Source organism: Thermobia domestica, chromosome 1, assembly GCF_964235325.1.
Source record: "Thermobia domestica chromosome 1, izTheDome1.hap1.1, whole genome shotgun sequence".
NCBI classification, from domain to species: Eukaryota; Metazoa; Arthropoda; class Insecta; order Zygentoma; family Lepismatidae; genus Thermobia; species Thermobia domestica.
Window position 1 is genome coordinate 319,382,344 of NC_137454.1, and position 15,516 is coordinate 319,397,859.

The 15,516-nt window shown below is 36.9% G+C and overlaps 1 protein-coding gene across 1 annotated transcript in view; it reads left to right on the forward strand.

Annotated features, from left to right (window-relative positions):
- Positions 1-15,516, forward strand: part of mRpL39 (mitochondrial ribosomal protein L39) — a 53,784-nt gene that overhangs the window by 22,013 nt on the left and 16,255 nt on the right. Inside the window, exons 5-6 of the mRNA XM_081728614.1 lie at positions 7,914-8,073; positions 14,628-14,728. Of these exons, the coding sequence (XP_081584740.1) occupies positions 7,914-8,073; positions 14,628-14,728 (261 nt within the window). The remainder of the gene's footprint in view (positions 1-7,913; positions 8,074-14,627; positions 14,729-15,516) is intronic.

Consider the following 15,516-nt stretch of genomic DNA (forward strand, 5'->3'; position numbering starts at 1 on the left):
GAATAATTACACAATTTTGCTCGTACAGGTATAAAGAAACAAACGATTTATAAATTACGAGTGCTTCGACTCAAGTTCTATTGATTATTTCAATAATCTGCAACATAAATGAATAAATAATAGTTGCCAGAAAAAAAACAGACTTTTGAAAAAAACATGAAAAAGAACGATGTTTTTTATTGAAAAAAAAAAAACTTCACAGAAAAAAAAACCGTTTTTTTACAACACTAGCTGTGAAAAATGGAACAATACAGATGGTGATCAGAAAAATGGAAACACCTGAACGAAATTGCAACTTACCAGATTAATATGGTGTTGGGCCACCTTTCGCCTTCAGAACAGCCTTGATGCGACGTGGGATGGAGGCATAGAGGTCGTAAATGGTAGCAAGTGAAATTTTACACCATTCCTCGTGCAGGGCATCGGCCAGTTCTGTGAGAGAGGATGGAGGTGGAAATCGTCGCCGGAGTCGTGTTTCCAAGACGGACCACAGATGTTCAATTATGTTAAGATCTGGGGATTGGGCGGGCCAGGGGAGGTGTTGAACTTTATCCCGATGTTCCTCAAACCACGCTGCAACAACACCAGCTGTGTGAATGGGTGCATTATCATCCTGGAAGATGGCGTCATTGTCCGGGAACAACATCCAGACCATAGGATGCAAGTGGTCTCCTAAAACTGCGACATAATCGTTGGCAGTGATTCGTCCGCTAAGTGTGACCACAGGATCCAATGAAAACCATGATATTGCGACCCACAGCATCACCGAGCCGCCGCTATGTTTCACAGTTGGGCGGATACACTGCAGATCATAAGCTTCTTTGGGCGTTCTCCACACATAAACACAGTCCGTGATTGGGAATAGGGTGAAGAATGACTCATCCGACCATATCTCACGGTTCCAGTCCTCAACGGTCCAAGTTGCATGGTCGCGGCACCATTTGCGGCGTGCGAAAGCGTTATGGTCCGTGATGAGCGGTTTGGCCCGTGCAACACGACCCCGTAAGCTCATGTCATGTAATTCGCGGTGGACTGTGATTGTCGAAACAGGGTGGAGGAGGTACTGATTGAGTTCCTCCGTCACTTGCTCCGCAATTGCACGTCGGTTCTCCGTGACAATGCGCTTTAATACCCGGCGTGACCTGTCACTCATAATTTTCTTTCGCCCACTGTTCCGTTTCCCCGATGTGGTTTTCCCGTGTGTTGTGTAGGACGTCATCACCTTCGACACTGTCCCACGCGACACACCTAACACAGTAGCCAGTGCCGTCACACTCACTCCACATAACCGCGCACCAACAATTTGCCCTCTTTGAAAATCTGAGAGGTCTCCCATTTTACACTACCACCGTCTGCTGCAGCCACTGGACACTGCTGTTCCACTGCGCCTGACGTAGTATGGAGACCGACCTAACACACCACCACCAGCGGTTCGGCGCTGCGGGCGCCACGACACCACTGCCAACCCATACATCTGACGTGGTGCCAACTACAGGTGTTTCCATTTTTCTGATCACCATCTGTATGTCTCAGTTAAATTAAGTAGTACAAAGCTGTGATTGAAGCAAAGGATTTAAATTCATTTTACTTATTGAAAATGTAATGAGGATTTCGAAAATGAAGTGTAAAAATAGTTTACCCATCATTGTACACTGCATTAACTGTTTTAGAGTAAAATACTCTATTGATGTCCCTAGATGTGTGTGTTACATTGTTGCCAAGTTTATAGTGGTAAAGAAAATATAGGCATATTTGGCTTACGTACATACGATCAAACTGTATGCTAGAAAATAACTAATCCTTTGCTAGTGCAGAGATATGTACCCGTCATTTTCCAATACATTAGGAGCATTGGCGCTGTTTGAGAATATTCAGTTTCATATAATAGATCCCAAAGAGTTTCGAATTTCGAGTTTCCTAATCTAAGTAGAGTGCTGATTTGGATACTGTCCACTACTTTAAGAAATCTTCAAACTTTCTGTAGCCTATCGCCTTGTTAGAATTTCTAGTATTAGAATTTCTAGCAGTTAGCAATACGTTAATCCCTTAGTAGAAGTTGGTACGCAAATGAAGTGATTTTCGGCTATTTTGATACAATACGACATATTCAGAATGAGTTCAAATTGGATGACATTCAGTTGGCTTTTATTGGATACAACTTTAAAGTACCTCAAAATTGTTACCAACATTTACTAATCAAATCCAGTCTGTATTGATAACTATTATAATTAGAGGCACGAGTTTTTCGCAATGCGCAATAAAACGAAATGCGTCAGAATTAAATAGTTTTCAGTTTCTTGGCGTTTTATGATATTTTATGTGCATTTTGATTGGTTTCCGTTGCGCGATAAAACGCGAAATTGTCAGCTTTGCGCGAAATTTCTAATAATACGCGATATAACGCGAAATTTTAAAAATATGTTTTCATTAATTTAAAAGCGCTAGTTTTCCGCTGACGAAACGGTAAAACGTGGCATGAACGGTGCATTTTGAGTGATTTGGACACGCCTATAGAGAACATGTTGCGCATTAGCTTTCACCACCGCATCTGGATGGGGAGGAGTGTTTTAATTAGCTAGCCAGAGAACCCCTTCGTGGGATAAAAAGTAGCAGTAATGTGCGATGAGACCACTGACCGCTGTCTTTGTAGTTTTAGCCCGTACAACGGAGGGAATATTGGACAGGGTTCCTACTGGTCAGGGAAGTCAGGGAAACTCAGGGAAAAAGACTGGAAATTAGGGATAGTCAGGGAAATTTTATAAAATATATTTTTTCTAACAGTAATTATACACCAATTTCAGCTTAGCCAACCATTAATGATCACAGTATGGAACGTTGCTCAGATTTTTATGAGTGGTAAGTGGAATGTACATATGAGCAATTGATTATTATTTGTCTCTATAAAATAAATGTTCTCATATATAAATATTCACCGTTATTTATTCCTTACTTATATATCAACGTCATCAAATTTCCTGCCAAAGGTCGAGGAGAAGTCAGAGAAATAGATTTCTCCAGATTAGTAGGAACCCTGTTGGATCAAGAGTTTTCTGGATGCAGTTAATACAACTACAAGTGATAGTAGACAAGTTCTCAAGTGATAGTAGACACACTGCACCGTTACAGCATTGAGTATGAGAATATTCTTAGTTTTATCTCGGACAGTGCAAGTTATATGTGCAAATACTTCGAATGTTGTCTGTGATAATTGGCACGCATATGGTTCATGTGGAGTACAGTATTGGTCACACAAAGTGAGCTTGAGTGGAGATATCTGGCAGAACACTTGAAAGAACTGAATAATTTTGTGTGTAAAGTGAAAAATGCATTTTTGAACTCAAGGAAACTCAAAAGCAAATACCAGTTTTCTTAAAGAGAAGTATCCTGATCTTGAACCCAAATTGTTTTCCGAGCCTGTTCTGACTAGCTAGAGTAGTTGGTTCCATGTTGCTGCGTATTTAGACAAATACTTAGAACCACTAGATCAGTTCCTTTCACATTCTAGTTTTTTGTTTTGTTTTGTTGTACCCCTGTCTCACCGTTTCAGATTAATAGGAGTGGCAATAGACTTTTTCAAGAGTCGAGACTTGTTTCCTCCTCTTTCACTTAACATAAGCTTTCATACGATAATCAATTTGAACTCCTTCCTATTTCAACATTTTGAGTTTGACTCCGTCTGGGACCCTGCGAGGAACCCTGGAACTTTTTTTTTATTTTTTTTTAATTTTATTTATTTTTATTTTTTTTTTATATTTTTTTTTTTTTTTACTTGGAAGCATGATACATTTGAAATAATGACATATCCGTGTTTTTGTTTCTACACCTATTCCACCGTTTCAAATACATACGAGTGGCCATAGACTTTGCAATGAAGATTGTGTTGATATTTTGACCCACTGCTATTTTGCACAGGCTTATCATAGAAAGTCGCGACTTGATTTATCTTCTTTTATTTAACACCGACTTTCATACGATGTGCAAGTTGATCCCCCTTTCCATTTAAAAAATTTAAGTTGGGCCCCGTCTGGGACTCTGCGGGGAACCCTGGGACAATTTATTTTACTTTGATACGTTATACTTTTGAAATGATAAAAGACATGTTTTTCTGTTTTCATATTCGTCCCATCTTTTCAGTTTTCGGAGTTGCAACGGACTTTAAGACACACTTAAAGGTGTTAATAAAACTGAGTAACGTGCTGCCCTCAAGCGAAATGCTTGAGACTTCCCCAATTTTGGTAACCGGTTTTGATCTTACCTTGAACCAAGCTTTCAGGAAATATATACATCACCCCCACTTTATGGGCTCAGGTTCAAGTACATCCCGTGTGAGACGGACAAATCTCCTACAGCACATCTGTTGAGTAGTCATCTTGACAGACTCAGTACTCAATTAGACAGTTTTCTGCATGGCCTCTGGTGAAAAAACTAAAGCACACACTTATGTTTGTTACCAAGTGAAACGATGGGTAGTGTTGAATGCGACTGTAAAAAATGTGCAGAAAGATCATTCTTGAAGCTTTCTTCCCAAAGAAAAGACTCCAAAACTACAGAAATATATGATGCTTTGCGAAAGCTGTTTGATCCTTCTGTATTTGCATGCAGTAGTGAACCAGATATTGTTGAGTTAAGGAAGTATTTTAAAGCTTTGCCTTCGTTTGAAAAATGCAAGCATCTGATTATGAAGTACCGTATTTGGAGTTATACAAAGTGGCCTATGAACTCTTGACAAGTGATTCGTCTGGAAAGTGCAGTGTAGTGAATGTTATGAATGGACAGAAGTTCCGAAGTGATGATTGTTTAAAGTTTGAAAATGAAATGAATGAGTTTTACGTCCCACGGTTATGCCGGTTAGGCTAAAGGAGACGGTGATTATGAGAAATGAATGAAATGGTGGAATGAAGAAAGTGGGAGGAAACGGGAAAACCCCAAGAAAACCCACGCACACGGTGTTTGTCCACCACAAAGTTCACTTGGCGGGGGCTGAGATCGAACCCGGGACCCCAGACATCAGAGGTGAACGCTCTACCACTGAGCCACCGCGGCCCCCTGTTTAAAGTTTGTTGTAAATGCACTTACATATGTGTGGCTTCCAACAAGCAATGCCAATTGTGAGAGGTTTTCTTCCAAGTGTGCTTATGTTTAATGCACAAATGTAACTTTTACCTATGTGTTTTCAGAAAACAGCAAAACTTTCCTACTTATAGTAAGTTTACTGATTTTCCTTCAATTTGGTTAATAAAATATAATTTTCTATGAGTGAAATTTACAGTGTCAAGTGAAATATTCAGTATATTTTGTTTTTAGGTAATTAATGGTTTATTTCTGTAATGATCTATGAAAAAAAGAAACAATTGTAAAAAATGTTAGGGAATATCTTTTCTACAAGAGCTACAAAATGCGAAACTTCATTTGGAAAATGCGACAAAACGAGAAATATGATAAACGAAACGCGAAATTTTCGAATTCAGAGTGCGAGAAACTCGTGTCCCTAATTATAATATAAAAATAAATAAACTAAAATATTAACTCTATTTACACTGGGAAGAATTTCTGCTGAATTGAGGTAGAATACATTGAATTATGTGCTTTAAAACATCATTTCATTTCTGAGTGTATCTTTTTATATACAGATCCATATCAATTTAAGGTAAACACGTGAAGAAGGTGCAGTTTACCAGATTAGTTTAACGTTAGACCACACAACTCTGATGTGACGTGAAATGGAGTCATAGAGGTCGTGAATGGTAGCAAGTAGAATATTATTCTATTCCACATGCAATGCATCACTCAGTTCCCTGAGAGAATGAAGGTGGAAATCCACGCCGGATTCGTGTCTACGAAACGGATCACGATGTTCAATTATGTTCAGGTCCGAGGATTAGGCAGGGTGTTCAACTTCATCCCGATATTCCTCAAACCACGCCACAACAGCTCCATCTGTGTGGATGGGCACATTATCATCCTGGCATATGGAACATCTGGTCCGTAGAATCCATATGATTCCCCAAAATGGCGACGTAATCATGGGCAGTGACGCGACCAGCGTGCATCAGCACAGGACAAGCAGGAAACAGGATATTAAGGTCCACAACCCCACAAAGCCGTCACCGTGATTTACGGTTAGACGGAGAATTGCGGATCATACGCTTAATTGGGCGTTGACATCACATAAACATGGCCTGCGATTTAAAATAAGGTGAACGATCACTTATTTACCATATCACACTCACTTATTTACTCTTCCAGTGATCAGCGGTTCATATTATATGTTTACAACACCATTGACGTCGTGCTAAATCATTTCAGTCCCTTACCAGCGATTTCACCCGTGCAACCCGACCCAGTGTTTCTATATCATGTCATATGGCGCTCTGCGATTTTCGACACAATCTATGAGAAGTGCAGCTTGAATTCCTCTTTCCCTTGCACTGCAGTTGCACAACGGTTCTGAGCGACAATCTGCTTTAATGCTTGGCGGAACCTGTCACTGATAGTTTTCTTTCGACTACTGTTCCTCTTCGCCGATATAATTTATTCGTGAGTTTTGTAGATCTCATGACCTTAGAAACGTCTCACATAACACAACTAACACAGTTGCCACTTTCGTTACGCTCGCAGCTCATAACCGTGCGCCAGCAATTTAGCTTCTTTGGAAACCCATTTTACATTATCACCATCTACTCAGACTCGACAGTTCATCGTACACTTCCTTTCTACTGTTTTTCACGTAGTGCGGAGTATGCCATGATACACACTACTACCAAAAGTTTGGCTCTGCGGTCGCCCTCTGTTCGTTGTCAACCCAGACATTTAATGTTCTATTTAATCGTTACGAATATATATATATATATATATGTGTGTGTGTGTGTGAGTGTGTGTGTGTGTGTGTGTGTGTGTGTGTCTACGTGTGTATGTGTTTGTGTGTGAGAGAGAGAGAGCGAGAGAGCAAGTGTTGGAACAAAGAAATCTCAAAGCGGAAACAGAAAATGAGTAAGTTAACTAGAAAAAGTCTAAACATACTCACAGCACTAAAAGAAAGTAAACTGTGAACACTTACTAAAACGCTTCATGAGATAGGGTGGGGGAGAAGTAGTGAGGAAAAAGAGAGAAGCATCTAAATGGGCGCCATGTTGAAAGGTAGAGTAAGGTGGTCACATGATACTTTAACCAAGCTGTAAGTATTTATAAATGAAGTTTAATGAACGACAGTAAACTAATGGGATAGTAGGTTGCTAAAATTTAAGAGTGCAGGAGAAGGAAATTTTTTTAATGAAGAGAAAAATTGTCTTACTATAGGAAAAAGAGTTGAAAAGTGGAATATATATATATATATATATATATATATATATATATATATATATATATATTGTAAAGTAAACCAAACTTTTTATCGGAAGAAGGGGAGGAATATAAAGGAAACTACTGTTCAAAAGCTCTTTGACACTTCAAGACTTCACAAAATGTAGCACTTTGTATGTTGCGAATTAGCCGCGATCTCTGTACTAGACTAATGAAGGATAGCATAAAAATGAAATTTTAAATTTAGCATCTCACAGTTGTGTTCTTTAGACAAAGAAAGTGGATAGTAAATGCAGTTTAGTAATTATGGAAGTATTGATGCAATGAGAATATGAGAAGAAAAGGAAAACCCCAAGTAAACCCACGAACATGATGTCAAATGATCTGAGATCAAACCAGAGACCCCCGAATAGAGGTAAGTAAGCACTCTGTATCATTCTGTCGTGCTATCTGGAGAGCATGAGGTTTTCAGGATGGTGACACCAAGAAGAAGAATCACTGTTCATCGTATAATCAGTTATTATATTATACTTCTGATGTGTAGCAATAAAAGAATATAAAGTATACTACACTATACAGGAATTTTGTGATTTTTTTTTCTTTCTGGTTTTCAGGATGAGTTAAGAATTCTGTCAGCTCAGATGGTGAAACTTGCTTCCGAAGAAGTAAAATTCGAAAGATTAGAAGTCGATGTCAAACTAGCTCAAGATATGTTTGCTGATAATGAATTTAAATCTGAACAAATTCCACAAGTGGCGGCACAGTCAACTTCAGGTAATTTGAGTACTTTTTTAATATATAAACAATAACATCCAAAAGCTTCGGTTTTTCATGATACGATATCCTACCAGTTCTTATGGTGGGACTTAACAGTCATTTTCGTGAAAGTTCCCGCATAGGATGCGAACACAATGGATATATTATCTGTTCGGATTAATATAAGCTTCGGATTAATATATTCCTTTTCAGTGTAATAAAGAAAGACATTTTCGACAATTGTTTTACATCCTATTGTCTCAAGTAGGAAAAATTTCTTTTTTGTGAGTGGTGTGGAATGTTTCTTCTTTTTTTTCATTCAATTAAAGTATTATACAGTCTCACGTTGGAAGCACGTATTTAGCAATAGCTGATCATGACCTGTAAAAGCGGTATATCAAAAGTATATGTGGGGGCTTTTTGAGTAATTTGTGCCGCTAAGCGAAGCACAAATTTAACGCCTCAGTAGGAAAAAAAAATAGTAGTATGGGTGTTGTTCTTAAGTCAAGTAAGTTTCAAGCAATTATTTTGCAGTAACATTTTTTATTATTATCTAAATACAAAATTTGTAGTTAATTTATCTGTGATCGTAATGTAGTAGCTTAAGAACAGAAAAACACTCAATTTTCAACGTAAAAACACAATTAACACTCTAATGTCTTAACCTTTTAATTACGGAGCCTTTTTAAAAAATAAAACCTGGGATACGGCGCCAATTTCTGCAGTTGCCTAGTATGTCTCCTGAATAAAACACATGCAAGTGCATATATGTGATACCCAGAAAGTTAAAAAACAATTAGGTTTAGTGGGCAAACTGCAAGGTATCTATAAATAGTTACTTCGTATCCCAAGCCTTATTTTTAGGTAACTAAATATAGTTACTTCGTGTCCTAAAGGTTAATAATATCATTTCCAGGCATCGGAACTAGTATCTTTTTCATCTAAAAGTATCTTTTTTTGGTTAAAGTCTCTGTTTTTGAAACATTAGTCTACTAAGGCACAAATCTCTCAAAGGATGTTGGAAGGTGTCATGTCATTGAAAGAAGAGAAATGCAAAGAGCACAAAGGCATTCAAGCTCTTCAGAAAAGTGTTGAAAAGAAGAGAAATGCTCTAATTACATCGTTTTTTAATGCACAAAGAAGAATTGAAATTTATCCAAGTGCAAAGGTTTTACATACATATATATAACATTATTAATACAATAACATTATTATGATTTGACATCTTAGGATCATTATATATATATATATATATATATATATATATATATATATATATATAATGATCCTAAGAAGTCAAATCATAATAATGTTATTGTTGAAAAAAGCCAATCCCCATCCAGGACCAGAAATAAAAGCTTTGTTCTGTTGAAGACTTTACAGCTTTGTTCCTCAGTTTTCTTTATGTGTGTTCGAAAATTAAAAATGTCTTTAATCATTTGTGAAGATTGGAAATTATATATATATATAATTATTTCTGGTCTTAACCGGCATCTTGGTAGGGGTAAATCACTATAAAAAAAATGTTACATTTTCTAACTTAAGACTGAAAGTTGATTTGAGAAGTTCCTTATCAGAGGCGGGTTGTCTACAAAGTCTCCTTTTTTTCTTTATTTAGTCTACGATGTCTCCTTTTGTGCTTCATTTGGTCTACAAAGTAGCTATTTTCAATGCCATTAGATGCTCCGATACCTGCATTTCTAATCTCAATCTTAGGGTTTAAATAGCACACGTCTTACAAAAACTTGCATCTTGCGTTGTTTCTAAAACATTCACAATATGTAATTTTGCTTTTAATGCACGAAATTGCTAAGTCGTTCAAGTGATCTTCTGTTAATGTCGATCGTATAACTTTTTTCTTTATATATACATATTTAGAACAGAGAATGATCGTTCACCGGACATGTTTTAAGCAACCGTGCACAGGAAGATCCGAAAGTCGATGTCAACATATGAAGAGATGAATTTAAATTTCTTCTCTCTCATCATTTTTGATAGTTCGAGAAAAGTTTTCTTCATTTTGATTACTTCCACTTGCATATCCAGATAAAGTGTGTTTTCTTATTAGGCTTTCCTACTTTTTCTTCTGGTGACTGTACTTAACACTGATAGCCTGTTTTTCATTTAAGGATTTGAGATGAGTTTGGAAGTAGACACTTATTCACAAAGGATTCTTCGAAGTCTTTTGGGCAGTATTTTAAGAGCATTTGTGATTGAAGTTTTCTGTATCTAACTCAAGAATATTCTAATCAGTAAACTTCTCAATGATGCAAGTAATTATATATATAAAGTTTTCTTGCCCAGACATGTCTGTCTGGTTTTTCTTTTTTCTTCTTTTCGTCTTTGCTGTCATCAAAGAGGACTTTGTTCTATTCCTTTGAATGTCAATTTTATAAATTTTTACGAGAGATTTTCATTGCTTTTGCTTCAAGTGTATCAAAATCAGATAATAGTAGTTTTAAGTAGTTCAATGAGAAATGTATAAAGCTCTTGAACAATGAGACCAATGAATATGTCTATATCATCTGACTGAAGTCTTTTACCTACAGCATTCAATCATTTCAATAAATCCAAGACACTGCTACAAATGCTGTTACTAACTTTTCAAATTCTGTCCACTCCAACAGCCTTGCATAAAATTAATTTCTTTTCACAAGGATCTTGTTAAATCGAAACCAACGTCGTGTGGATTGCGTTCCAAGATACAAACAGAGCATTATAAACATCAGTTCTCGTTGTCCATCTCGTTTCCGAGAAATGCCACAGCTTTCATGTTTAAATTCTTTACCAGGAAACAAAAGGATAGTAATTTGCTTGACATGCACGCAAATTATTAAAAGTAAGTTCTTTTTAACGGCTACTCGGCTCTCCCCAGAGCCTTGCGCCCGTAGGTGGGAGCTTATGGTCGCCTTATAGAAACGCCACTGGGTATGTGCACACTGCGAACGCGCTCCTTATTCCAAAGTGTTCACTCAAATATTAGAAAATATGGACAAAGAAATATCTTCTTTGTTTTGATAGTTATTGATTTAAGTTTACATTCGCTGTGACTATTATTACATTATTCAGTTATTGTTCGCATACAAATATGAATAATTATTGCTCAACATAAATCTAAAATTCACTTGTATACAAAACTTCGTCATCGATGTTATTAGACACTAATGAAATGAAACATATCATGTACTGTAAGGTATAAAGTATATTTTATTAATTAAGTGTGCTCAATTTTATTTGCTGAATTAAATATATTACCACATTCTTCAGGCATATTTGTAATAAAATTAGGGAACAACACATGGTGCTTAACTTTCTATAGAATGATTAAAAAACGATTTGGAACATTTTAAAACATCACATTCTGTCATCGTGAAAATAAAACTCGAATTATATACACTACCACGCTTATATTTTGGTTTTACAATGCGTGTTTGCTTTCTGTCACTTATTATCTGTCTTCCCACTCCTCCATCACGATTCCACAAAGGATAAAAGAAAGTTGAGTCAAGTGCTAGATGAAGAAATTTGTAACTACCATGAAAGTAGCTTGGCGATTGTCAAATCGCTGCAGTCACTTGTTGACAATACGAGAAGATAAGGAGCGATGCAGATATATATATATATTCATATTAATAAAGGGAGCTCCCTTCCGTATGCTTAATGCTACTGGGATGTTGTTGCAGCGCGTGTGCAACTATAAACTTAAACCGCTGTCTTTTTTTCAGCCTATTTATTTTAATTTCTAGTAACGATAGGAGAGCAGAAAGTATGGTGATCGTGAAAAATTCGAATTAAAAATTTCTACGGATTTACGTTTCGAGGTCCCTACACGCCGAAAAATGATTTTCGAATGTGTATCCGTCCTTTCATCCAGATATACGTATATACATTGCTTTAGAGGTATACCGAACAACGTGTCCAAACTGAATTTAAACTTAAGATTTTCATAAGATTTTCTAGGGGATCAGGAAGTTTTAAATTTTCTTTCTTTCACAAAAAAATAAAATAAAATAAAAAATAATAAAAAAATTAAAAAGTTTCCTAAAAGGTGAAAACCATGAATTGCGGTTTTCTCAAAATTTCCCGTAATGACTTGGTTTATATTCCATACATCAATATTTCGTTAACAGTTCTGTACTTGAGAATAAGTAATTTGTCTTGGGAAAATCCAGAAGCGATAGTTTACTCTTTGGGGTGGGGGGAGGGAAGAGTCTTTTCGGATGATTTTTCTCAAAAATGACTCAAGTAATTTTGCTCACATTTCAAAAATAAGTGTTTCATGAATTATTTCATAACTTATTTACCTTGAAAAGTGTACAAGGGGTGGTTTACGCTTGGAGCAACTTAGTGGCTAGTACGTGCCTTTGGTGCACACGGGTTCATGTTTGATTCCCAACGCGAGAGCATTGGAAATTGATCCCATTGCGATGGTTCAATCTCACCTTAAGCTGTAGGTCCACGTCTCATATAGCCTCGGTCCTGAAACGGGACGCGCTAAAGCTCAATAAATAAATTAACTAAACCTACGATATGTATAGATCATTCTGTGTGTCATAATATTTGCTCCATCTAGACATACTGCACTACTGACTGTTTCAAAGATGTTTTCCTTTGTATGTTCTGATAATGCATATATATATATATATGTAATGCATTTCGCCTTCCGTATTGTTCCAACTCATCTAATTGGAGATGAGTCATAAGTTGTTTTTCCAGCATTACGTATTTTCTTCTAGTCCAAGTTTTGAAGTGTGCTTAGAAGCAAAGTAACCTTTTCATCCAGATTCTGATGAGCTAGTTGCAATTATTTCTTTAATTCTTGCTCAGTTTTACATCTCGTAACATAGATCGTACAACAGTTTGTAAATGTTTTCAAGGTACGGCAGTGCTCATTCTGTGCCTAACTAATTTATAATTCAATTGAATGATTGAAATTCAACGTCCCTGTTCAGCAGCGAGAGTTCAAGTTGAATCATCCGAACCATTTAATTAGGTTTATAAATTAGGCAAGCATCCTCAATGAGCCCACAACGTATGCGTTAGCTACTGGGTCATGAAGGGGTACTTGTTTGTGATCGAAGAAATTGTTTTTTGATTCCAGGTTTGATTAATAGTTTTCATGTGTTCAGTGTTACGTTCAGTTAATTGTGCACATTTTAAGTGATCTAGGAAAAGAGAGATTAAGAGTTTGAATGCTTATGAATTTCATTGTTCGAACATTATTACAAAATGTGAGTTCCCTTTTGATAAAATAACTGAGTGAGGTTACGTCTGCTTATAGGTTCTGAACATATAAATAGTATTTCTATTGCAGTCAAATAAATCGCCTACTTTTCCCTTGGAATTTATTCTGGTATGCCACAGCGAGCGCCGATACAGTTAGAATCCTTGATTCACAGTCAGAAGGTTTCGAGTTCGAATTCCATGATACACTGAGATTCTTTCGGGTTTTCCCTCAGTTGCACAGACATAAGGTGAGATGTTAAATATTTGGAAATGAACCATCCGATATCCTTCCAAAAATACTTTTCTACGAAGTTAAGTCAATATGTATCTGCAATCAATTTTTATTATTTATTATTTATAAATGTACAATGTTTTTATTGATATCATTTTTCTACATAACCAGTACGTGCTAACAGATTCTCACGCGGTTTCGCCTTGCGCTCTTCATGAGTTTCTTTTCGGAACCCATCTTGCACAGACTTCGTGAAAGTTGAGCCTGTTATGCATGATCTCATATGCACCACTACGATTAATCTGCATATGGGTTGCCACTTCTTCAACAGTCACTCGTCCGTTATTCAGAATCAAGGTACGAATTCGTTCAATAATGTAATTAGTTGTTGCTGTAGCTGGACGCCCTGCTCATTCCTCATCTTTCACATGGGGCCGCGGTGGCTCAGTGGTAGAGCGTTCACCTCTAGTGCATGGGGTCCCGGGTTCGATCCCAGCCCTCGCCAAGTGAACTTTGTGGTGGACAAACACCGTGTGCGTGGGCTTTCTCGGGGTTCTCCCGTTTCCTCAAACTTTCTTCATTCCACCATTTCATTCATTACTCATCATCACCGTCTCCTTTAGCCTCACCGGCATAACCGTGGGACGTAAAACTCAAAGATTTCATTTTTCCTCATCTTTCACCCTCGTTGCACCACTTTTGAATTGTCTAATCTACTGGTAAACACTTCGCCGGGATAACACATTCTCCCTGTATTGTACTGAAAGTCTTCTATGTATTCGCTTTGGATACACTTTCAAACCGCAAAAAATAGATGACAGTACGCTGTTGTTCTTTAGTGCAAACAGAGAGTGGCGCGGCCACCTTTACTTCGCAACAGTGCAAAGCGGATTGATGTGATACCACTGCAACCTACCACAGGCGAAGCCAACGGTGACGCCTAGCGTCTGGTGAGCACACAATGCCGTAGATCAAACCTCAAAGGAAATAGATTGTAGTTACTTATTGGTTAACCTAGTATTTTTATTGATTTATTTGTGTTTAATTGTTTTCAATGCAAAATAGCTTCACAACTGAAACTGAAACTACGTTATTAATTAAATATTCCTTGTAGGGAACTCAGTGACGTTGTATCGAGTAAAGGATCACGTAGATATTAGCCGAGGACCTATGATTGGGAATACAAATCTTTTAGGAAGATGCAGTATTACAGCGGTAAGTTCTATAATTTTATTATTATTATTATTATTATTATTATTATTGTTCGTATGGTAAAAGTAAGCTGCAACTATATATAAATGCTACCATTATCTTTGGTGGGAAGAAATAGTGTTTTTTACGGAATAGGCGTATAAAGGAAACCGAAGCTGCTACGACAGGTTTTCTCACTTTGCTTAATTCACTTTGAACTTCGTATAAGTACAAAATTATTATAATTTTTACTTTCACGATCTGACCTTTGTTTAAAATCTAAAACCATAATGTGCTGGAACTTGTCCATATTTGTTTTTACTGAAAAAGCCAACTTCCTTTCCAAGTGGCCAACTTACGGAGTAATTGTAATAAATAGTTATATTTGACTTCTTTCTTTTACTCTTTTTTTCCCCTACGCGAGATCGATTTTTAATAATTTGCTTCCATCTTGCTCGGTCCCAAATATCATCTATTAACCGCTTTTCTTCTAAGTCTGCACAGCAAAAAATGAGATATTAAAACAACACAAAATGACTATCACTGTGGGGTGTTAATTATGTGTTAATTTAACACCAAGGACATCACCTTCCAAGCTGAGAATTTGCATTGGATTTTATTGTTTGCTTATAGCAAACCTTTACGCAGTATATTTAGTATTTATGCCAAGTAACGAGTTCAGTAACAGTCACGAAAGTAGTTTTTTAAGCCTGTAAACCGTTTGACAACAGTTACATGAGTAGCAGTGCTGCCATCTATTGTTCTTATATCCGAGCACATAAGAACAACAGATGGCAGAGCTGCTACTCATG